Genomic DNA, 23,529 nt, shown 5'->3' with positions numbered 1-23,529 from the left:
TAGAGCCCCCAAAACCCTGGTGCCCACAGTTGCCAGCTTTTAAATGAGATACTGTCCTGGGTCTTCAGCATTGATCCATCTGGCCGACCTGGGGCAAGATAATGGGTCCCCCTTCTGGGTGACGTCTGATACTAATAGGCCAGGAATGGAGTCTGTCATCTGAAGATTAAAACCAGTTTCCTCTCTCCTCCCAGGCTGTGGAGCACTGCAAACGTCACGTGTGGAACTAGAGGGAATGTTCCATCCTGGAGAAGCCGCAGCATCTTTTCTTTCCTACTTGTGTAGCTGGGGGGGAATGAACGCATACATCTATCGATTTTGTTTTAAAAATAGACTTTCTTCCCCCACCCCGTTTCTGAAGTCCCTGTTGTAACATTGCTGTCAATGTGGGAGGCACCTCCCTCCCGCTGACATAGCACTTCAGTGTCTCTCCTCTCTTTGCGCCTGGGGGTCTTAGCCTGCCCTTGCATAGTGACAATGGGGTGGGGGGGCCACTTGGTGCTGGCATGAGCCAGTGCTTCCTGACAGATGGCTGTCCACCCTCTCTGTACCCGGGGCCTTGTTCTGAGCCTGGCCAGGTGCTTGGACATCTGTGGGCTTGGGCTTTCTGAGGGCTCCACCCACGCTAAGGAGGGACCCTCCCCCTTCCCAGGTCTGTTGGCTGCTGTACAAAGAAGCAAAACAAAGGCAGTTATATATGAAAGAACAGAAGCTCAGACTAGTTAGGGTTTTCAAACAGTGTAGTTCCCGCTGTACTAGCGCAGATTCAGAGAGAAGCTACTGATGGTTCAGGGGAAGTGGCTGGACCAAGAGTTTGCTGTCCTGGGCTCACCCTGATTCAGCTTCCATGTGTCTTTTCCTTGTGGTTCCTTGTTCGGGGTTCTGTCGGTCTGGGTGGGAGGGAAAACTCTGGCTGAACGTAACTTGCTAGCTCTGTGTGGCGACCCTGTGGGCCTGGCTTCCACGTGTGTGTGTGTGTGAGAGACACTGGTGCCACCCCATGCCTGTTTAGTGTCTGCCCAACCATCGCGGGCCCCGTTGCTTTGGGCAGCCATAGCCTCCCCCACTCATAGATGCTCTTTTTGATCTTCCCTTTCAAATGTGGTTGAGGAGCTTCCTGGTGGATGGTGAGAGGCCAAGGGCTCTGCTGGGTGTGGAAGTGGGTGCCTCCCTTGGCCTCAGCTGCTGTGCTGCGCCACCGCCTCTTCTGTTTGGCCACAGCATCTGTTCTGCTTCTGGTTGCCAGGTGATACCAAGCAAAGGCAGGGAGATGGGCTGTTACTAGTAAACGGACTTAATGATTTTTGTCTGTTTTGCACTAAAGTTTCTGTGATTTAACAATAAACTTCTCTCAGCCAGACCTGGACCCTGAGTGTTTCTGGGATGCCTCAGCCAGAAGAGTTTGGTGTCCGACTAGCTCTGAGGCTATGGCCTCTTTCATGCCCGGCAGTCCTGCATTTCCTCTTGGCCAGAGAAAGAAAGCTAAGTGGCCAAAAGAAACCCCCCATGTCCTTCCAGAGAGACCGAGCGGCAGCCCCAGGCCAGAGCTTCCTGCCCCTTCCCTCCGGCCAGCCCCCCAGGAGTTGCCCAGAGCCAGAGTATATTGCTGGTTCCTCATGAGTTCCTTTTCTTTTTAAACAGACCATTCCAAAAACTTCATCGAGTACCAGTTAAACAAAATGAAGGGGCAGATATCAAGGGAATAACTTAATTTAAAAAAGGAATACACACGAATACTCTACATTCAAAATCCAAGGAACATCAGTCATTTCAGAAGCTGGGTGTGTTTGGGAAGCCGATGAAATGAACACTCTGCTCTTCGTTGCCATTGACCGTTGTGTCTGTGTGGAAAGCAGGGGTCACTCCTGCCCCCACCTGGATGTCCAGCTGGGGATGTAGTCCAGCTGGGGATGTGGCAGAGGCGAGCTGAAGTGAAGGTGTTGGGCAGGCAGGGGTGCCAGCGCTCGGCCTGCCTCCCCCAGGCTCTGGGCCCCTGCTCTGTGTGTGGAGGGGGGGGCGCAAGGCGTGCTCGCTGCGGGTGGAATGGGGAGGGGAAGAGCTAAGCTGGTCAGACTCTTGGGTCCCCAGTGACCTTACCTTAGATGCTTAGCATTTGTTTTTTCTTAAAAAAATAACAAATTTTATGAAGGTAGAGATCAGATGCTGAATGAGTGTCTGGTAAAAGTAAAACCCATTTAAGCAGCTGATGCGGGGGCCAACCCGAGGTCGTCTACCCCCATTGGCCTGGGGAGGGACTCAGACCCCGCTGGCCCTGCCCAGGGAGGCACAGAGGGACAGGCGCTGCTCACACCAGTGAGGCCTCCCCTGACAGTCATAGCTCGGTGATCTCCAGAGGGCTCTCCATGATCACGTCCCGAAGCTTGTGCAGGGGTGTGGATTTGGCGGACTCAGTACGGGCGTTGCGCTCGTAGGCACTGGCTTCGGCAGCCGTCAGTGTCTCCAGCGAGCGGCCCAGGCCCTTCTGGTCATCCTCGGGCAGGCTGTTGAGGTCGGTGGCCAGCAGCGTGCCAGTGCTGCCGTGCACCACGTGGATCCCATCGGGGCCCTTGAACTCCATGGGCGGCTTGTGGCGGAAGCGCAGGCTGCCCTGGCCTGGGCTGCGCTCCCCTGGCTCTTCCTCCAGTTCGGTCTGGATCAGCTGCAAAAGGCCAGCCCCCCATGCCTCAGGGACCCCCACATTACTCAGGTCCATGCCGAGGGGCAAGGAGGTGTGTGGCCCCAGAGACCCTCGTGTTCTGTCCTGTCCTCCCCAGACAAGGGACCCAGGCTCCCACCGCAGGCTGTCCAGCCTCAGGCAGTGTTTCTCAAACTGGGGGCACAAGGGAACTGTGGATACTTAGGGTGTGAATGGTGTGTTCTTCGGAGTGTGGACTGCCTAAGAGAAGTTTTTTTCTATTCGTTTTGATGATCTATAAAAATTCTGTGATGCAGTGGTGTCTGGGTTTGTTACCAACTTGGCTTGAGGTGGGATCACCTCTCTTGGGGTCGGGTAGAAAGTGCCCATGGATGAAGCTGGAAGGGTTAACAGGGTGTGGTGGACTTCATCCTGCCTACCAAAACCAAAAAGTTTCCTCTTCATCCTGCCTAAAGTAGGGGATATTCAGCTCTTGCCAATTCCAGTTGGGAATGTGGGCCTGGCAAGCAATCTGGGTTTTCATATAAAATCTGACGCCTAAATGTTGACATAACCACTGCAGGCAAACACACAACATGTAGGCCTATCAGACCCTGATAGCTAATTTCCCAAAATGATAACCACCCTTTTGAGGTATCTTTTTGGGGCTCCTAAGATCTGAGGATCCCCCATCCCTGTGAAAGCCCCCTGCAGAGCCCAGAAAACAGACCCAGCTGCCTGACTTCCGGGATGCCTGCCGTTGCTGTGTGGCCCGGCTGCGGAGTCTCTGACACCAAGAAGGGTGACAGGAGAGCAAGAGAAAGAGCACCCCCAGGGCTGGGGCACGGCACACAGCTCCCTGCCCGCCCCGCTACCTCAGAGATGGAGGAGTGGCAGGAGGAGGATTTTTGCACCATCCGCTGTGCAAAGAGCTTTTTGAGCCGCAGGTAATCCTCCAGGACCACCTTCAGCAGTGAGCCCTGAGGGAAGGAGAGGGTTAACCCCCAACCGAGGCCCTTCCCTGCCTGCTCCAACCTCACCCCATCACTTGGATGGAGGTGATGGAAGGTGACTCCGGGAGTCACTGAATTTAAGGGTGCATGGGTGTCCGATCCTAGAATAGAGGACTGGAGTGGAGCAGGTGACAAGCCTCAGCCAGGACCCAGGTCAGCTCACACCTGAGACCTCAGCCTCAGCTGCTGCAGCCGAAGCAGCTCTTTATCAACCCCAGGGCCCAGGAGCCTCTCAGCCCTGGTGGAAGGATGGGTGTCACTGAGCCTGCAGGGGAACAGAAGTGTTTCCCAAGCACCTCCCTCCCTGCGTCCTTGGGAGTGGGGTCTAAGCTCAGCCTGGGGGTTGGGTACAGGAGCCTGCTGGGAGGGCCTCACCTTAATGGGCCCCTCCCGAATGACCTGGCCCAGCTTGGCAATGTTGTCATACTCCTGGATGGCTGCCCGCAGGTACCGGTCATCGTCAGGCTTGACAGCTGCTGGCTCACGCCCAAAAGTTCCCTGGGGAAAGGGGACGTTAGCTGGAGCAGGAGATCCCTGTCCCACCGCAGACACACAAAGTCGTACACATAAAAACACGCACATACATGTAAACACACGTTCATAAACACACAGATACATACACGGCAGACAATGACCCCCAAAGAACCCAACTCCTTGGCAAGCGGCGAAGACGTGCCCCACCCCCGCCCTCTGCCCAGCTCACGTGGGTGCGGGTGGGGCTGTTCCACAGGTCAGCAATCTCGCTCAGGTTTTCTGGTAGGTCATCCTCGTGCTCGGCCTGGGCGGCCAGCTCCAGGTTCCGGCAGAAAGGATCCAGCCACACGGGGTTGGCCCTGTGGGTGCGGAGTGGGTGGGGTGGGGGCAGGCTCAAGGGGAAAGATGCCTTCCCTGTCTCACCCGTAACCCCTGCCCTTTCCCCTGGCCAACTGCAGTGTGTTTCACAGAGCTGGGGCGTGGGGCTGTAGAAAGCAGCGCCTCGTCACCCTTGGGTGCCTCCTTCCACCCTAGGATCCCGCTAGAACTAGGATGACATATCAGTCTGGATCAGCTTTGGTGCAGAGGCCTCACCCTGCACCAGGTGACCACAGTCTACTTTGCCTGGAACTAGGGGCTGGATCAGGAGTAGGGAGCCCAGCTCCTTTCAGAGGGTGAGGGGAGAGCGATGGTCAGCCCAGCAGGGGGCGCCCACACCTCAGGTTTAAGTCAGCCTCGTTCCCTCAGCCATTGAGGGCCTGCAGGGAGTCCTCCACGCCAGCTGGGTCCTCCGCAGGCTCCCAAAGTGGACAGGGCCGGGCTTGGGGACCCCACTCACCCGTCAAAGGAGTACTTGTTAGTGTTGGGCATGTCCATGATGTCGATGAAACCGCGATTCCCTGCAGGGAGAAGGGCTGGGAGCAAGGGGCCCTGGGAGGGTTGGGCAAGAAGAGGAGGGGTACACCCAGCTTTGGGTGGGGGGAGCCTGGGCCCAGCCCCTCCCACTCCTTCCTCTTCTCCCCTCTGTTGCAGCCCTCACTCACCTGCTGAGCCAGCCACAATGGCTTTGAGCTTCCTCTTGTGTCTGCAGAGAAGCAGAGAGAGGGGCTGGTGGGGGAGCCAGGCTGGCATCTCAGAGGCCCAGACGGCCCTGCTGCCTCTGTGGCCGTCCCAGGAGCAGGACAGGTCAGGCCCTATCTCTGGGCAGTGGGGTGGCGTGGGGGCACTCACATGGTCCTATAGTACCAGTTCATGAGGATGAAGAGCATGGCTGCCAGGAAGAGGAGAATAGCCAGGACGATAATCGCCATCTGGGGGAGGGAGGGACAGGCACGAGTGGGACGCCTGGGCCAGAGCCCGGGTAGCAGTGCCCCTCCACATGCAGTGAGGGCAGCAAGGGGCTGTGGGGGCTGGTGGGCCGCCAGGGGTACCTGCAGGGCAGACATGTCATCAGGCAGCCGGACAGAGATGGCCGGCTGCACATCCAGGACGTTGTAGTTCCGGAAAAGATTCCGCAGCTGCTCCTTGTTCTCATCAATCATCTGAATCACCCTGGACAAGAGGCCAGGAACCCGGCTCCCATCCTCGGCCATCCACCAAGACCTCGTCCCGCCCAGGACAGCCTGCCCTCCTCCCACCTTGAGCTCTCAGAGCTCACCACCCCCTGCAAGCCTTTTAAAATTAAAGTCCACCACCTCAACAACAGAAAGACAAACAATCCAATTGAAAAATGGGCAAAGACATGAACAGACACTTCACCAAAGAAGACATTAAAGTGGCCAACAAATACAAGAAGAGATGCTCACGATCATTAGCCATTAACCTGTTGCTGTCAAGTCGATTCCGACTCATGGTGACCCTACAGGACAGAGCAGGACTGCCCCATAGGGTTTCCAAGGAGTGGCTAGTGGATTTAAACTGCTGATCTTTTTGGTTAGCAGCCGAGCTCTTAACCACTGCACCACCAGGGCTCCCATTAGCAATTAAAACCCGTTGCCATCAAGTTGATCGTGACTCACAGTGACCCTAAAGGACAGAGTAGAACTGCCCCATAGGGCTTCCAAGGAGCAGCTGGTAGATTTGAACTGCTGACCTTTTGGTTAGCAGCTATATCTCTTAGCACTGTGCCACCAGGACTGCCCCCCCCCCATTAGCCATTAGTGAGATGCAAATCAAGACAACAATGAGATATCATCTCACCCCCAGCAATAATGGCAGTGATCAAAAACAGAAAACAACAAATGCTGGTGAGGGTGTGGGGAGACTAGAACCCATATACACTGCTGTTGGAACTGTAAAATGGTACAACCACTGTGGAAAACGGTATGGCGCTCCCTTAAAAAGTTAGCAATAGAGATACCATATGATCCAGGAATCCCACTCCTAGGAATACAGCCTAGAGAATTCAGAGCTGTCACATGAATAGACATATGCACACCCATGTTCACTGCAGCATTGCTCACAATAGCAAAAAGATGGAAACAACTGAAGCGCCCATCAACTGACGAGTGGATAAACAACGTATGGTGTGTACACACAATGGAATACTATAAGATATTCAAGAGTAACCAATCTGTGAAACATCTCACAACATGGACGAATCTGGAGGGCATTATACTGGGTGAAATTAGTCAATCACAAAAGGACAGCCATTGTGTGAGACCACTATTTAAAAAGCTGAGAAAAGGTTTACGCACAGAAAGAAACATTCTTTGATGGTTACCAGGGATGGGAGGGAGAGGGAGGGAAAATCACTAACTAGATAGTAGACACATATTAACTTGGGTGAAGGGAAAGGTAATACACAATAAGGGGGAGGTCAGCACAACATGACCAAGGTAAAGGGAGACTCTGAGAGGTATGCAAAGTAAAAGGCAACAGTGGTAAATACTATCACACACAAAATCTTGCAGTAACAGGAATAACAAACAATAAATTACGAGTGGCAGATATGTCAGCTGAACAGGCGTGGGATGGCACATGGGAGGACACCCAGGAGCATAGACAGGGCATCTATGAACATAGTAGAGCACACAGGGGGCAAAGTTCTGAAAACTTCTCAGCCACAACCAAACACCTCAAGGGACAGAGTCACTGGGCTTGAGGGCATAGGACCATAATCTCAGGGGACATCTAGGCCAATTGGCATAACATAGTCCATAAAGATAAGGTTCTACATCCTACTTTGATGAGTAGCAACTGGGTCTTAAAAGCTTGCAAGCAGCTATCTAAGATACAACTATTGGTCTCTTCCTGTCTGGAGCAAAAAAGAGTGAAGAAAATCAAAGACTCGAGGAAACAATTAGTCCAGAGGACTAATGGACCACATGATACACAGGCCTCCACTAGCCTGAGACCAGAAGAACTAGATGATGGCTGGTTACCACTACCAACTGCTCTGATTGGGATCACAGAAGGTTCTGGACAGAATGAGAGGAACATGTAGAACAAAATTCAAATTCATATAAAAGACCAGGCTGGCTGGTCTGATAGAGACTGGTGGAACCCCTGAGACTATGGCCCTTAGACACCCTTCAAACCTGGAACCGGACCCCCTCCCAAAGATCACCTTTTAGTCAAACAATAGGCAGGCTTATAAAGCGAACAATAACACTTGTGAAGAATGTGCTCCCCAGAACAATCAACCATACGAGACCAAAAGGGCAGCATGTACCCAAAAAACAAAGTTCAGAAAGCAGGAAGCGGCATGAAAGCTGGGCAAATGGAAATGGGGACCCTAGGGAGGAAGTGGCTAGAATGCTGTCACACTGAGAGGATTGCAACTAATGTCACAAAACGAGGTGTGTATAAGTTGTTCAACAGGAAATAATTTGCTCTGTAAACTTTCACCCAAACCACAACAAAATGTTCAAAACAAACAAACAAACAAAGGACAAAAGCCTACCTGGCTAATATAGCTTTGTATCTTACAGGGCTCCTGACACCCTCATAAAGGACCCGGCTTGATCCTATATTAGCTACAATCCTCCCATTTCACAGATGGGGAAACTAAGGCTCAGAGGGGCAGAACTCAGATTATATCCCAAACCATGCTCTCTCCACTAGCCCTGCCCACCTGTGGGAGGAGCCCCACACAGCAGGCCTGAGGGTGCTGCATGTGCCTCCTTTGGTGGGTCCCCACCCCTCCTCCAGGTCAGGAAGGTAGACAGTCTGAGGGAAGGCCCCCACCCACCGGTCCACATCCAGGATGCGGTTGGTATCCCGGTTCACCACGTGGATGAGCAGCTCTGTCTGTGCGAAGTTCACCCGACCCTTCTTGTCCACGTGAAACTAGGTGAGAAGGGGCATTGTGGACTATAGGCATTGCTGCATGGACGGGCCAAGGGATGGAGTGGGCAGGCTTCTTCTAGGAACCCCTGCTGCCCCAGCCTAGTACTAAACCCATCTCTACTGAATCCTGAGAACCAAGCATGATGCTAATCGCTTCGCCTGCCCTGGGTCAGCCCATTTTACAGATGAGGAAATTGAGGCCCAGAGACCTAGAAGGACTTTCTTGAGGCCACACAGCTAGGAAATGGCTGAGGGGGGCATATACTCCATGTCATGCATACACAGGCACCCCCTCCCCACACACACACATCTCCATAACACCCTGGTCCTCCTGTGGCCTGCCCTTGGCCCTCTTTCTTCCTCAATGCCCCAGTGCTGGGTGGGTCCCATGGGACACCTGCACGTCGTCAGTGTTGACGATGGCGCCTGTGATGTTGGCGAGCAGGCGGGTGAATTCCTCCTTGAAGCCGCGCACCCGTTCAGGGATCTCGTTAATGACAATCTTGACACGCTGATCATCCCTCAGGATGTAAATGCCGATGATGGCTGTGTCACTGTGGCCCGCCAGGTCCCTGGCCACGATGTCCACCACAAAGTAGCCAGGGCTGTAGGCCGTGAAAAGGTCGAAGGTGCGCAGAATGCCGTCCACACTCCCTGAGGGAAGAGCCCGCAAGAGGGGCGCAGCTCAGGAGCCACCGGAAGGGGCAAAGGGCCAGGGCAGGTGGGCACATCAAGGGGCAGCATGGGTCTGCAGTAACTCAGGGCACATATGCTGCAGGGCCCAGCAGGCAGCAGAGATGACAGAGTGGACGGGACCCGTGGGCAGGAGTGCACATCTCCAGGGGCAGCGGCTTGCGCCTTAGTCTGGCTGATTACTGCCACAGGGGAGGGGCAAACCTTTCACTTTTTCTAGAGAAATCAGACATTCACATTTTTATGCAAAATCCCTTGATTTTAAACTATTGACCTAAGTTTTTATTTAAATACTTTGCATGTTAGATACAACTGTAGGCTGCAGAATCAAGGATGGTGAGTTAGTGACCTCCCCTGCACCATCCTGAGGTGCTGTGCTGTGGGACACTGCTGAGCCCCCTCAGTGCCTCTCCCTCTGTGTCTGTCTCTTTCACATACTATACACACACAACTCAGAATTCTACAAACACAGTGGAGCCATTACCGGAGGTGGTACAGCATAGTCTTTTCTTAGAAGACAGGAGACCTGGGTTCAAAATCTGCAACTTTCTAGCTCTGTGACCTTCAACAAACTATTTAGCATCTCTGCACCTTGCTTTATTAAAACAAGAGCAGTAGGTGCTCAGAGGAGGAAGGGATAGTATTTGGTTGTATGGTCAGAGAAGCCTTCCTGGAGGAGGTGGCCCGTGAAGTGGATTTCAAAGAATGGGAGGGAGTATCAGAAGGCAAAGATGGGAGTAGGGATGGCATTCTAGGAAGTGAAGATGGGGGTGCAGAGACCCAGGGGAGGGTGGTATAGAGCAGGGTGAGGGAACTGAGCAGCTCAGCTTGGCTGGGCACAGGGCCCTTGAGAACAGTAGCGGGGTGTGGAGCTGGAGAGAGGGATTAGGGGAGGCCTCGAACGCCAGGCCAAGGAGTCTGAATTGACTCCTATAAACACAGAAGAGTGAGGAAGGTGTTGGGGCTGGAGGTAAGGTGAGAGGTACAAGTGTCCACTTTGATTTCTGGCTTCCCAGTGCCTAGCACAGTGTCTGCTACAGGAGACAGTGAGGGGCACACATGGAAAGATAGGAGGATATATGGAAAGGAAGATGGATGGATGGATGGATGGATGGTGGATGGATGGATGGATGGATGGATGGATGGATGGATGGATGGATGGATGGGTGGGTGGATGGATGGATGGGTGGGTGGATGGATGGGTGGATGGATGGATGGGTGGATGGACAGATGTATAGATGGGTGGATGGACAGATGTGTAGATGGGTGGATGGACAGATGTGTAGATGGGTGGAAAGATGATGAACCAAAGGATGAAGGATGCACTGCTGAATGGATGGAAGGTTGGACAAATAACAGATGGATGGATGAGAGAATGGAAAGGAGGAGAGGAAAGAAGAAAGGTGGCTGGGCAGATCCAGAGATGGATCAGTGGATAAATTAGTGAGTAGATGGATGAATGGAATGATAAAAAATGGCTGGCTGGCTGAATAATGGATGGAAGGAAAAGTAGATGGATGAACAAATGATGGCTAGCTAGCTGGACGGACTACTGAAGGATGGACGAGTTGATGAATGAAAGGACTGACATGGTTGGGTGGATGGATGACCGCCACCCACACCCTGTGGTGCCCACAGAGACTCCGTCTCCTCCTGACTACAGTGCATGCAGTGACTGAGGTCTTGGCTGGAGGCTACCATGTGTGGCCAGACTCCTACCCATGGTGAAGACCTGGCCCACATCCTCAGAGTCGTTGGCAAGGGCCCGGAAGTAGTGGATGGCCAGGATGCTGTAGAAGACCAGGCTGTTGTTGCCGATGTCTGCATCCAGGGCCAGCACCTGGACCAGCTCTGAGCCCACCTTGGCATCGGTGGCCACTCCTGCAGGAGCAGTCAAGTGGATGTAAGTGGTGGGCCAGACCTACCCACCTCCCATGCCCCAAGCCCAGGCTCTGGCCCCTGCACCTGCAGTGTACTCGGCTTTGGTGAACCGAGGCGGCTGGTCATTGATGTCCTCCAGCACAACCCGCACCTCCTGCAGGGTGGGGTCAGCCAGCAGGTCAAGGGCCAGGGAGGGCTCATGGGGAGGTGTCCAGCTGCGATTGCTTGAGGCCTTGACAATGATGGAGAAGACAGCCTCCCGTTCCCGGTCCAGGTCCCGCAGCACCAGGAGACACCCATCAGGCTGCAGATGGAAGTTCTTCTCTTTGTTGCCGGCTAGGGATGGGACCAGGGGACGGGGTCAGGGTCAGGGCCCACGCAGGCCATCTCCAGCCCCAGGGTAGGTTGGCACTAGCCCTGTTGGGCCCCACCTGCGATGAAGTAGTACACGATGGCGTTGGAGCCCTCATCTGCGTCCACAGCGCCTGTCACGTTGCCCACGAGGGTGCCGCGTGGCGAGTGCTCAGGTACTGTTAGCAGCTGGTACTGGGGGCTGCCTTTCTGCAGGGGAGGCAGCCGTCATCACAGGAGGAGAAGGCTGGGCGTCCACCCCCTGCCAGGGGGCTCTGCATAGTGCCTTTCTGTGGGTGCTCAGGGAGTTTATTGCCCAGGCCTCATGGGGTGAGCAGAGCAGCTGTAACCTCAAGGAGCAAAGGCTCGAGATGCCAGCTCTGTCCCCAGGGAGTGTCACCTAGTGACATCCTCCATGAGGGCAGGGCGGAGCTTCGCACGTCCTCATAAGTATCCCTAGCACCTAGACCAGCGGCGGGCAGAGCGGTGGGTGCTCAGCCCGTGGAGTAACAGACTCACACAGTCACCCAAGAACATCACTTCACAGGTGCACACAAGAAGAAAAAACAAGCAAGCCAGAGAGTCTCCATCCACAGGAGGGCCCCAACCCTGCTGCCTGGCTTCCTTCCAGCCCCTGCTCAGTAAAGCCCAGCTGATTTTCATGCCTCTTGGGTGGGTGTTTGTGTGCAAATTTAAGAGTATCAGCTTCAGGAGTCCAGGCATTTTTCTCTGGTCTTGTGACCGCTGGGGAGCGCCTGGAAATAGTAGCTGCTCAATAAATAACTAGTCTCCTGCGAAATGCATGCAGACATTTGTGGGTGTAACCACTTGCTCGTACTGGCCCTGTGTGTGTAGGGGAGCCTGTGCACGTGTGTGTTGGCAGGGTGGTGAGTCCCCGTGTTGGCGTGACCGGCGCAGGGGATAGGCAGCTCACTGGGGGCCTCGCGAAGAGGGGTTCGTTGTCGTCGATGTCCTCCAGGGCTACCTGCAGCGGCTGCATTGTCTCGTATGGCACCGGCTGGCCCAGGTCGCTGGCCACCAGGATGAGCTGGGGGGAAAGATGCGCAGTCACAGGGGTGACTGGTGCCTGCGAGGGGCGGGGGCGGTCACCGGCTTAGGGCCCAAGCCTGGAAGTCCCGACTTTCTCGGTGGAGAGGTGGAGCCCTGCACCCAGCTAGGAAAGCCCCTCCTCGGCCCCGCCCCCGCCCCATGTCGGGCCCCGCCCCTTACGCTGTACACCGCCTGCGTCTCACGGTCCAGGCGTTGCGCGGTCTGGATGAGGCCGCTGATGGGGTCGATGGTGAAGTATTCCCAGTCCCGGTTGCCTGCTGTCTTCAGGAAGCTGTAGCGCACTGCCCCGTTGAGGCCCTCGTCCTTGTCTGTGGCGTAGACCTCGTACACGTTGGAGCGCAGCGGGATCTCCTGGAGGGGGGTTGAGGATGGGGAGGGAGGCTCCTGGACATCTGAGAGAATTCCAGCCCCCAGGCCCTGATGGAGCGCCTTCCTGTTTCTCTTCCCGTAGCAGAAAGTCCTTGTCCCCTTCCAGCATGTGTAGAACACGCTGGCTGCTTGACTGGACTCTCCTGGAGTCTGAGCATGTGCTAGCTGTCCCCCTGTCCTCCAGCTAACACCACTGTCCACTGACATGGGCCCCAGCGTGCTTCAGGGTGACCACCTTCCTGGAGCTATGCCCATCCCGCCAGCCCCACTGCATGCTGAGGCTGGGGGGACAGAAGGGGAGTCCAAAAGCTGAGACCACAGCCACCCTTTGTCTCTCTTTCTGTCTTGCTCTCTCTGTTACCCTAATCACAGAGACTCTGGGTATCCCCAAATGACACCATCCATCCCAGGGGGTGGCTGAAAGGGGGGCACACAGGCAGGGTGACATGGTAGATAGAGATTGTATGCCCGGGTTCTAGTCTGTCACTAATGTACCATGTGAACTGGACATGCCACTTCACCTCTCAGAGTCTCATCTCCTGAATTCTCGTAAGTCTAAGACATAAAAAAAACTAACAAATTGTACATCGACCCATGATAAGGCCGCCCAGGGCAAAAAGAAAAAAAAAAGAGAGAGCAAGTTTCTTTGCTTTTGGTTGAAAAATTATCAGCTCAGCATGGCTTCATTGTTTATCTCATTGGTCATGACAATCAGAAGCTCCAAATAGAAGTTACATCTAATTAATAAAAAGCAGGATGACAAATAGATAATTACTTAACAAATGCTGGTTGTTTGGGAGACATAAATCTTTCCAAACACAGGGTCCTTGAGGGAAAAACTTAGTAAATGGGGCCTTTGGAGTGGAAAAGAACTAGATTATTAGCAATTTATATCCTGTTTCATTTCATGAAAAAGATTTGAAGCAGCTTATAAAAAGGTGTAACTTATAGTAGGATTGAACATGTTAAAAACTGAGGGTAAAGAAAAAAAAAAAAAGGCTTAGCAAGAAGTTGGAAGCTGAGCAGTGGGAGGCAAGGTGTGTGCCCTGAGTCCCTGCAGGATCATTCAAGGCGGGCTGACTACTCTGAGCTCCCTAGTGGGCAAAGCAAAGAAGACCACTCAATCACTGCAGATGTGACACTAGATACAAGGTAAAGGCAAATCACAAGGTGAAACCATAGTGTTTCCTACAGCTCAGGCCTGGGAGAAATTTCTCCTGTGGGAACTCAAAGGGACAGTGAGTGACAACATGGCCTTAGTACTGGCATTCAGAGACGCAGAGACTTGCTGCAGTCGGGGGGGCCAGGAATGAGTGGGAGACATCCTAACTGTACCACCAAGGAGCATTTGGGGCCTGTGCTAGAAGAAAGAGGGGAAGAACAGCAGACAAAAGAGTACTTCCTCCATTTTAGATGGCAATTTAGACCAAGAAATGAAAGAACTGGAGAGATTCCAGGACCTTGGCCACTTCCCCTTGTTTTTTATTTTGATGCCTATCCTCAGCCCCAGGCTGTCTCCACATTGGTATCAGCAGGAACAGACAGACAGACAGAAGGGGCATGTGTGTTTATTTTGAGACAAGTATGGGGGAAGTGGCGGCTGGGGAGACTGTCCTTGGCAGACATCTGAGAGCAAGAGATGGGGCGTCTACTATTATTATTCCCACTCGGCAGATGAAAAAACAGACTCAGAGAAGTAATTTGCTCAAGGTCATTTGGTAAGTAAAAGAGTTGGGTTCAAATTAAATCTTTTGTTAGCACAGCCCATGCTACTAACCACTGTTCAGTACTGCCCTGTGTGGTATTGGGTACATCTGATCCCTTCACTGGTCTCAGTTTTCCTACCTTCACAATGGGGTCCCTTCCACTTTCCCAGGCAATGACTGGAGGATGAAGAGGGGGACTGGATATTGGAAGGGGGATGCTGGTGGACAGGAGGCTCAGATCTGGGGCCCTGAGGGGCAGCAGTACCTCTCTGATGTGTAGGATGGTGCCATTGGGTGGACGCACGAAGACAGGGCGGTTGTCATTGACGTCGATGACCTCTACCAGGAGCATGGTGGTGCCCCAGAGAGGAGGATCTCCACCATCTGTGGCCACCACGGTCAGATTAAACCTCTCGTAGGACTGCAGTGGCCGCTTGGTGGTCACCAGGCCGGAGTCCATGTCCACATGGAAGGCCTCTGGCAGATGGGGCAGGAGAGCAGGGGCATGGCTCTGGCTACTCCTTCCCATCCCTCCTTGTCCTCCTGGTGTGGGGCTGCAGGCATAGCAGCCTGCCCCTTCCCATCCCCACGGGGCTTTGTGGGTTCCCAGGACAGGCTACATACCCGCACCAGGGCCCTCCAGTGAGTAAGCTAATTCCGCATTGGGGCCCTCATCCTGGTCAGTGGCCACCATGGTGATGACTGAGGTCCCCGCTGGCTCGTTCTCATACACGCTCGTGCTGAACTGGGTCTTGGAGAACTGTGGTCGGCAGTCATTGACATCCAGCACCTGGATCACTACCTAGGGTAGTGGTTGAGGTCAAAGGTCAGGAGCATGCTGCTTCTGGGGACCGGGTCACACAAGAGTAAGCTGGGATGGCAGCGGACAGGTGCCACTGGGGGCTGAGAACCAAGGTACTGTTCCTGGTGTGCTGGAGTCTGACCTCAAGCACCTTCTTTAACTGCCTGTGCCTCAGTTTCCTGAGCTGTATCCTGGGGATAATAGTATCTTATCTCTCAGGGTCCTTGTGAGGCACCCACGTGGTTATGTACACTGGATCCTTAGTGCAGTGCCTGGCTTGAGTAAGTACTCAGCAACATGTGGTTCACAAGTAATCTGTGTCAGGCCCTGAAGCAGGAGCCTCTTGTCCCTTCTACTCTGGCATTTGGTTACTCCCAACAGCGGCCCTATGAATCTGACTCTAGTCTCTGGACCTTAATGCTGGATTGCTGTGACTCCTCCACTCCCTAAGGCATCCTCTTGACTTGGACTTGTGTCTGACACCAGACTATGGCAGGTCCTCTGGACACACCAGGCCGTGAGTCCTTTTTTTCCTGGCTGTGGGGCCCCTGCCTGACTGCACCCATATCACAGCCCTTCACGGCAGCACTTTCTAGAACGCTTTCAGTGCACAAAGCACTTTCGAGCCCTTATCTCCCTGACTTCTCACCACCACCCTAGGAGGCTGGTATCACCAATGGCTGCCCTTTACAGATTTGGCAACTGAGGCCCAGAGAGGTTAAATGAAAAATGCAGTGTGCTCAGCTGGTGGGATCTTAGTCTTCTGACTCCAAATCCTGTGCTTTTCACCACACAGCACGTGCATATGTGAAGGGACAAGATTCAAATGTCACTGTCCCTGCGGGTGCCCCCAGCTCTTTCCCTCTGCCTGCTAAAGAGACTCTGAGAATTCTGCCAAAGAGAATTTATCTTTGCTCATTCAGCTTCTCCCCTTCTCCCACCCTTCAGGAGAGTTTTCTTTTTTGCCCTCTGAGTGATGAGGTTATTATGTGGAGGAATTGGAAGAATAAGTCCAAAAAGACAGACTGGAGAAGGAAAAAAAAAAGGGTGGGGGTGGGAGGAGAACTAAAGAGAAAGTAAAACTTCAAGGGTTGGGATTTTGGAAACAAATGGGGAAAGAGGGCTCAGGTGAGACTCTGGCCTCAGAGCAACTGTGTGGCTGCTAGAGCTGGCATGGCAGTGGGGCTGTGACTCTGGTCCCTCATTAATGTTCTTCAAGAGATATAAACAGTTACTTTATAATTATGTCCAGATGCTGGACTGTTTCTTTCAATGTGACACTATGGAGACACCAAGCCATGTGGAGCCCCAGGCTTTATTTGGGTTATACCCAGGTATGTTTAGCTGCCTTAGTAGGGGTTTGGCACAAGAGATTTCTCCCAGAGAGTCCCTGTCTTCTTAAGCCACAGCCATTGTAACCCACTCAGCTAACCTCTTGCTTCCTCCTTCCTGCCACTATGTCTCTGAGGGGACTGGGTGGCTCTGCTCCCACTCTGAAGCAGTTATTCTCTAAAAGGTTTGCTTGCTCCCTCCACAAGCCCAATCTCTAAAGTCCCTGGCCCAGGTTAGCACCTCTCACCTGTACCGAGTTTTCTCGACGGTTGCTGGCTACATCACCAGGGTTGTCTTTGGCCAAGGCAGTCAGGATATAGTGGTCCTTCTTCTCCCGGTCCAGTGAGGACAGCACATAGATGTCACCCTAATGGGGGAGGATGGCTTCAGGTCCTTCATTTATTCAACAGATATTTCTTGAGCATTTCCTATGTGCCAGGCATCGTTCTAGGCTCTGGAGATACGGTATGAACAGAGAGACAACAAGCCCTGCCCCCAAGGACCTCACATTCTAGTGGCTCTTCTTGCTCTCACTACTCCAATCCTCCTGGAGATGGCACGACAGCCCAGGCTGGCACTCATTGCCAGGCCAGGGCCTAGCATAGAGTAGTTGCTCCATAATTATTCCTTGTTCTTAGTGCCAGGCCGGGAGCCATGTCAGATTGCTTACACCAAGCAGGAAGGACCAAACTCTGCAGAAAGGGCAGAGTGCAGGGGGAAGGGGGCAGGGAGGGACAGTGGGGGGAGGGGGAAAAGTCCAGTTCCAGCCCCAGCAACTTGGGAAGGTCCTACCTGACCAACCGTCCTCAGGCCATGGGGCCCTCTTCCTGGAAACAGCAACTTTGAAATCTTCATTCATCTTTTTTCCTGAATTTCTACCCCGCTACAAGCCCGAAACTCACAGAAGCATTAAGGAAGGGGGGACGCACCCTTTGGGCCTCTTCCCTACCCCAGCACTGAGTATACAGCCGTGCATGCAGTAGGTGCTCAAACACTGTGCCCACTTTCTGCCCAGCTTTCCATGCCTCTCCTTTGACAGTCTCAAAAAGCAGATTCATGGACCCGAATCAAGTCTGGTGGGGAGACTTAGAAGTCTTTGTGCCTACAAAGGCCTAGTTCCAAAAGACTCTGGCTGCTTCCTTCCATATCTTCTGGGATAGAAAGGCCTCAGTCTATAGATGTCTGGAGCTCTGAGAAAAGGGTTTGCTGACTTGGCTAAAGAACCTCTGAGGCTGTAGAGGTCCAGGTGGTGGGACCCAGAAACAGGGGGATGGCTGCAATGACCTTTGGTGGTTTTTCTATCTATGACCCCAGGCCCCTCCTACTTCCCCCAAACCTAGGACCTCCACCCGCCTTTACCGTGGTGGGGTTGATGGCAAACTTGCCCTCTCCGTCCACGAGGCTGTACTCGATGCGGGCAAAGTTGCCTGAGTCGGTGTCGGTAGCGGAAACTGTCAGGATCACTGTGCCCACGGGCACATCCTCAAAGATGGCTTCCTGGAGCCCAGTGGGCAGGGACAGAGAGTGGGTCAAGGTCAGTTCTAAAGCTTCTGCCCCTGTGCCTGTCCTAGGAACTCAGTGATGCAGAGAACCCAGGGGATCAAGCTGTTTATGGGATGGTCACTCCCAGGGGCCTTAGAGGCTGGCAGGATGGGAGTGCTCAAAGGCCCCAAGAAACAGGCACAGGTCCTGGACCCAACATGTTTGCCTGGCCACCCACCTGGTAGGAGGGATGGTCAAAGATGGGGTTGTTGTCATTGATGTCCACAATCTCCAGGTAGACAGGGATCTCGGCTGCCCGGGGTGGGGACCCATTGTCTGAGGCCCTCACAGTAAAGTTGAACCAGTGCACCTCCTCATAGTCCACTGTCCGGTTGGCAATGACCTTTCCTGAGACACAGAGGCACCCACTACCATTTCAGCCATTCCTTACTCATGGGCAGTTCTCCCTAGTACAAAGAGAAGGATCTGGAACTCTGAGGGGCAAGTGTGGTCTTTAAGATGATGAGTGGCTAGGCAGCACTTGGCCATTGGGCCAAGAGGGACTGGTGTCCAGTGGTTCTCCTTACTGGGGATGGGGGATGAAACCTTCTCACAAGCCAATGGGGTGAGCCTCCTCTGCTCCCTAAGTGTTGCTAATAGTATGAGCTTGGGTGGTGGAGATGGTGGTAGAGTATTCCAGGTTTCCAACAGACCTCAAGGGGGTTTCCATCCTTACCCAGGACTAGGCACACTGTCCTATCCTCTAATGTGGGCATCTGGGAGTAGAATACTGACCATCTTAGATCTGGCCCAGCCCACTGAAGGACCAGCTGGGGCCCAACTGGAGCATGAGAAGCAGGCTTGGACACATCTCCCCAACCCTCCTCTGGCAGATTTCTGACCTACCCATGGAAGAGTCTTCCAGTTGGACATAGCCTGGGGGCACGAGGTCCAGCAGGGTGTAGGTGATCAGCCCATTGAGGCCCTTGTCGGGGTCCACGGCGGCCACAGCAATGAGCGTGGTGCCTGGAGTGGCCCCCTCCAGGACACGCTCTGTGTAGTAGGTAATCCCGAAGGGCTTGAACTTGGGTGTATTGTCGTTGACATCCAGGATGTTGACTGTCAGCTTCGCTGGGGTGAAGGCAGTGGGATGGCAAGGTGAAGGGGCTCCAGTGTGGCTGGCTCAGGCCTTGCTAAGCCTCAGCCAAGCCAGGAGAGGAAGGCATATCTCACAGCCCTCCTAGGACTCCCTGAAGCTTGACTCATCATCCCTCAGGCTGTGGCATGAGGCCCTTCTTTCTCATTCTGGTCACTCGCTCTTCCATAAAGGGAAGGGGCCTGGGTTCTACCAACTGGCTGAGTGACCTTGGTGAGCCCCTGGCCCTCACTGGATCTCAGTTTCCTCACCTGTTCAATGAGGTAGGACTAGATGGTCATTAAGACCCTCCCTATGACTTGGCCTCTGTTTTCTGCGTCATCCCTTCTACATCCTTGGCCCTTTGCCCTTTTGAGCTTGGGACATGAAGGGGATGACTAAGTCTGCCCTTCCTTCCTGAAAACTTGGGCCTCTGGGTTGTGAAGATAAGTGGTCACTATCTTCCAGGCTGGTTCCCCACCCCAGCAGCCATCCTCACTTTATGGCAGAGGCCACTTGAGGCTACCCCATCCCCACCCCACCTTTGCTCAGCTTATTCAATCCACACCTCTAGCAGCCTCCTGCCCCAGCTTGTGCCTCAGGCTGCAGACAGGGTGGCCTGTTCCCTCAGAGGGTGGCACTGTGCCCCTCTCTTCTCTATCGTGGAGCCTGCGCAACCCCCTCCCTATGCTGTGTCTGTGGCCTCGAGCCACCTTTCCTTGCTCTTCCCCTCCTCTGTGGCTGACCTTGTGGCTTCCTAACAGATCACAAGGTTCCTGTCTCACATCCTAGCCTCACCCTCTTTACTCTTTATGGCAACTGCATTCTGGACTAAGTCTCTGTTGACCCATCCTTTTCTCAATCCCCGTCCAGGCTCTACTAGGCCTCCTTCCCGTCTCTGAGCCATGGGATTCAGATCACACACAATTCTGGGCTTCTGGATTCCCCCACTGCTGAGCGTGTATAACAACTGGACACACGGCCACCCTGAGCCTCACTGTAACTTGCCAGCCCCAAGTTGCCTGTAGTGTTGCCTGACTACTGGTAGCCCACGCACCTGCGTCCTGTTGCTCCCTCTCTGGGGGCCCAGCCAGTGCCTGCCTCCAGCTTGCCCCCCTGCCCTGATTTGCTCCAAGTAACCAATGGGAGATGCCTGCAGGAGAACCTTACCATTTGGCACGCTGACAGCATGCTCTGGTAGATCACTGGCATTGTCAATCACTGAGAGAGTGACCTCATAGGTGGCAACCAGCTCCCGGTTCAGGGGGGACTTCACAATTACAGACCCTGTTGACCAGACCAGGTCAGGTTCAGCCCGAGGGGAAACCCCTAAAAGCTGGGCCTCCCAGAGGGTGCTCTTGGCCAATCTTCCCAATCCCCAGAGAAAACAATAGTCCCTAGTGGGCCCCAGGACTTGCTTGTCTCATCTCTGGCTGAGAGAGTCTCACAGCCACCTGCAAGCTGGGGGCACAACACTGCCCCTCACTCAATGCTTGCCAAGTGGGTGACCCTGGGGAAGTTATTTAACCTCCATTTCGTCATTTGTAACATGGGAGTAATTACAGTACCTACCACGTAGGGTTAATTTGAAGATTAGAAAAATTAAATGACTTTACATTTGTGAAGTGATTACAGCAGTGCCTGGCACACAGTAAGCTCTGTGTAACTACTTGTTTAAAAAATGCTTATGTTCAGGGGAGATCAATTACAAAAGAAGGTCATGTGCAGCTGAAAAGCCCTGGGTGGGGGGCAGCCCCTGGAGGAGGCAGTGGCAGAACACGCCAGATATCCCAGGCCTACCCCTTGGTCTTGGTTAAGTGGGGAGTGATACGAGAAAGGAGTGTCAGGTCCTGTTTTTGTACTAGCAAGGAGCTGCTTCCTTCTCTCCTATCCGCTGCCTCCCAGAGTCCCAGCCTACCCCCTAGAAGCAAAGGGGGACCTTCCAGAGGCTTGGGGCTTGGAGTGGACAGACCTAGTTTGGTTGACCCAGGAGCTGGCTCTGCTAGGACCTCTCTTCCTGCCTGCTGGAAGGCTTGGAAGCTCCTTGCAGTGGCCCCATCCTAGAGTGAAGTCCCCTCTTTTCCTTTCCAGCTCCCTTTCAGGCACCAGGGCCTCTAGGGTCCCCCCTTGACAGATCCCCTTGCTGGGCTTCTGTCCTCCGCGGATCCCCAGCTATGGGGTAGTCACTTACCCTGGGCCGCTGCCTCCTCCTCCTCCTCCTCTTCCTACTCTCGCTCCCTGTCCCCCAGGCTGGGGAGCGAGGATGGGGAGAGGGTGGCTGCATTCAGTCTGCAAAGGCTGGGCCACGGCCTGGCCCGGGGCCCCACAGGACGGAAGGGGTGGTGGGGGTGTGGTGGGCATGGAGGAAGGCAATGGGGTGAAGCAGAGAGGAGATGAGGTGGGAAGTGACAGAGAAACAGAGCTCAAACCTGCGGGCCTGCCAGCCATGAGGAAGAGAGAAGAGGGTAACATCAGTTAGTTCAGGGTACAGTGGGGATGGAGCAGGGCAGGGCTTGGGAAGGCGGGGGCTCAGAGCTGACCAGGGTAGGAGGTGCGGGAGGGAGAGGTGAGAGTGCGAAGGTGGTGGAAGGGGAGAGGCAGAGGGGAAGGGCGCCAGGGAAGCAAGTCGGGCCCAGTTGAAGTAAAGAAAACAGGGGGTCGGGGCTCCGGCAGAAAGAAAAGGGAGGGAAGGTGAGCAAGGGAGGTGAGGAGAGAGTGAGAAAGAGGGGGCAGAGAAGACACTGGAAAGAAAAATAGAGAGAAGTCAGTCAGCAGGAAGGAAAAGAGAAAAGAGTGGAAGAGACAACAGTATAGCATAAAGTTGCTTGGGTGTGGAGCAGCTCTCCAAGGTCCTGAACAACCAATGCAGCACGGGAGTGCTTCTAATCTGGGATATGATCGATTCTAACTACCTTCTCTTAGTGCTAATAGCTTTTCTTTTTTGTTTTTTCCTTTGGGCCTCAGGCACAGATTGAGTTAATCACACTCTTTGGTGCACTGCATACTTTGATCATTGGTGCTTTTCTTGTTTTATGTATGTATCTATTCCCTTTTATATCCCTCTCCTCTTCCCTTCTCCCCTCTTAAACACCATTTCATTAAAAACCATTGTAATGTATTGAAGTACATTTTTTACTTGAAACTGTTCCTACAAATCGTGTATTGTTTCGTGTGTATATATTTTACATTTATGCAAATTGTATTGTGGTATGTCTCTCATCCTATTTTTCACTCTTTTCAGTAAGTGCTCACCATCTAAGATCCACCCACATTGCTCCGTGTACATTTAATCTATTGTTTCTAACTGCTGCCTGGTTCTCCATGGTGTGCACCCATCACATTTTACTCTTCAGTATCCTAGGATGAGCACCTGGATGGCCTCCAACTTACCACCACTAACAACACTGCAGCGAACATCCTTGTTAAAGTCCCATTATTGACCTGAGAATTTTCTTGGGACATATACTCAGGGGCATAATTGCTGGGTCATAGAGTATGCATGCACTTTGTGCTAGGCTGCTGTCCAGACGGTGAAGTCAGTCATGTACGAGGGTCCCAGTGTCCCCACATTGTTACCAATACTCAACCTTGTCCAGCATCCTAAAGTCTACTAATTATGCAAGGAAAACTGATATTTCATTGCTGTTTTACTATGCATTTTTCTGATTACCAATGATTTTAAGCATATTGTCATAGCCATGTTAGTTTTTCTGTCACTGCTGGGCATTCCTGTAAGGTCCCACGTCCCCTCCCTAATTCCCCAGAGGAACAAAAACATTGATGGCAAAAGATAAAACCATCAAACTTTCATGAAATCAGTTGTATATATTGTGAAGGATAAGTTACGGTTCTCTTTGTTTCAGGATAGTGTAAGAAAGTCACTAAGGGTACAAATATGACTTACAGACGATTTAAATGACGAGTATACTGAAGAAAGTACTCAACCACTTAGTTGTTAAAGAAGTGCCTATTGAAACAAGGTACCATTTTCCTATAAAGTTACAAACATGAAAAATGTATAATACTTAATATTGCCAAGAGTGTGGTGATAATGGGTGCTCTCATACAACTCTGGTGGAGGGAGAGAATCAGCAAGGAGAGAAGGAGCTGCCAAGGGAAGAGGAAGAAGAGAAAACAGAGACGGAAGGAGCAAGGGGAGAAAGGGGAAAGAGAGGGAAGGATATGGTGTCAATAGGGGACAGAAGAGAGTAGAAGCAGAAGTCAAGGGAAAAAGAGAGGCAGAGAAAGAGAAAAAATAAGAAAGAAGGGAGGGTAGGAAAGAAAGCAAAGAGCAA

The 23,529-nt window shown here is 53.1% G+C and overlaps 2 protein-coding genes across 14 annotated transcripts in view; one reads left to right on the top strand and one right to left on the bottom strand.

Annotated features, from left to right (window-relative positions):
- Window positions 1–1,360, top strand: part of PSAP (prosaposin) — a 41,911-nt gene extending 40,551 nt beyond the window's left edge. Inside the window, exon 14 of the mRNA XM_010589207.3 lies at window positions 195–1,360. Within this exon, the coding sequence (XP_010587509.2) occupies window positions 195–230 (36 nt within the window). The 3' untranslated portion in view covers window positions 231–1,360. The remainder of the gene's footprint in view (window positions 1–194) is intronic.
- The window catches only part of CDH23 (cadherin related 23), a 524,046-nt gene continuing 500,844 nt past the window's right edge, over window positions 328–23,529 (bottom strand). For 10 of the 13 annotated variants that reach the window (XM_064269675.1, XM_064269673.1, XM_064269676.1 and 7 more), the window contains 20 exons: window positions 20,405–20,521; window positions 19,006–19,230; window positions 18,338–18,507; window positions 17,977–18,114; window positions 16,865–16,984; window positions 15,108–15,285; window positions 14,749–14,960; window positions 12,568–12,759; window positions 12,272–12,385; window positions 11,418–11,547; window positions 11,071–11,322; window positions 10,825–10,986; window positions 8,810–9,066; window positions 8,315–8,412; window positions 5,353–5,673; window positions 5,166–5,206; window positions 4,961–5,021; window positions 4,352–4,481; window positions 4,024–4,146; window positions 328–2,659 (listed from right to left, as the gene is read on the bottom strand). In XM_064269675.1, the coding sequence (XP_064125745.1) occupies window positions 2,333–2,659; window positions 4,024–4,146; window positions 4,352–4,481; window positions 4,961–5,021; window positions 5,166–5,206; window positions 5,353–5,673; window positions 8,315–8,412; window positions 8,810–9,066; window positions 10,825–10,986; window positions 11,071–11,322; window positions 11,418–11,547; window positions 12,272–12,385; window positions 12,568–12,759; window positions 14,749–14,960; window positions 15,108–15,285; window positions 16,865–16,984; window positions 17,977–18,114; window positions 18,338–18,507; window positions 19,006–19,230; window positions 20,405–20,521 (3,368 nt within the window). In that variant the 3' untranslated portion in view covers window positions 328–2,332. Of the gene's footprint in view, window positions 2,660–3,510; window positions 3,616–4,023; window positions 4,147–4,351; window positions 4,482–4,960; window positions 5,022–5,165; window positions 5,207–5,352; window positions 5,674–8,314; window positions 8,413–8,809; window positions 9,067–10,824; window positions 10,987–11,070; window positions 11,323–11,417; window positions 11,548–12,271; window positions 12,386–12,567; window positions 12,760–14,748; window positions 14,961–15,107; window positions 15,286–16,864; window positions 16,985–17,976; window positions 18,115–18,337; window positions 18,508–19,005; window positions 19,231–20,404; window positions 20,522–23,529 lie in introns of all 13 variants that reach the window. The other 3 variants (XM_064269677.1, XM_064269691.1, XM_064269690.1) reach the window with 2 other exon arrangements.

This window comes from Loxodonta africana, chromosome 16 (assembly GCF_030014295.1).
Source record: "Loxodonta africana isolate mLoxAfr1 chromosome 16, mLoxAfr1.hap2, whole genome shotgun sequence".
Classification (NCBI taxonomy): Eukaryota; Metazoa; Chordata; class Mammalia; order Proboscidea; family Elephantidae; genus Loxodonta; species Loxodonta africana.
The sequence above is the reverse complement of the archived record's forward strand: the minus strand, read 5'-3'. Positions and strand labels throughout refer to the sequence as shown.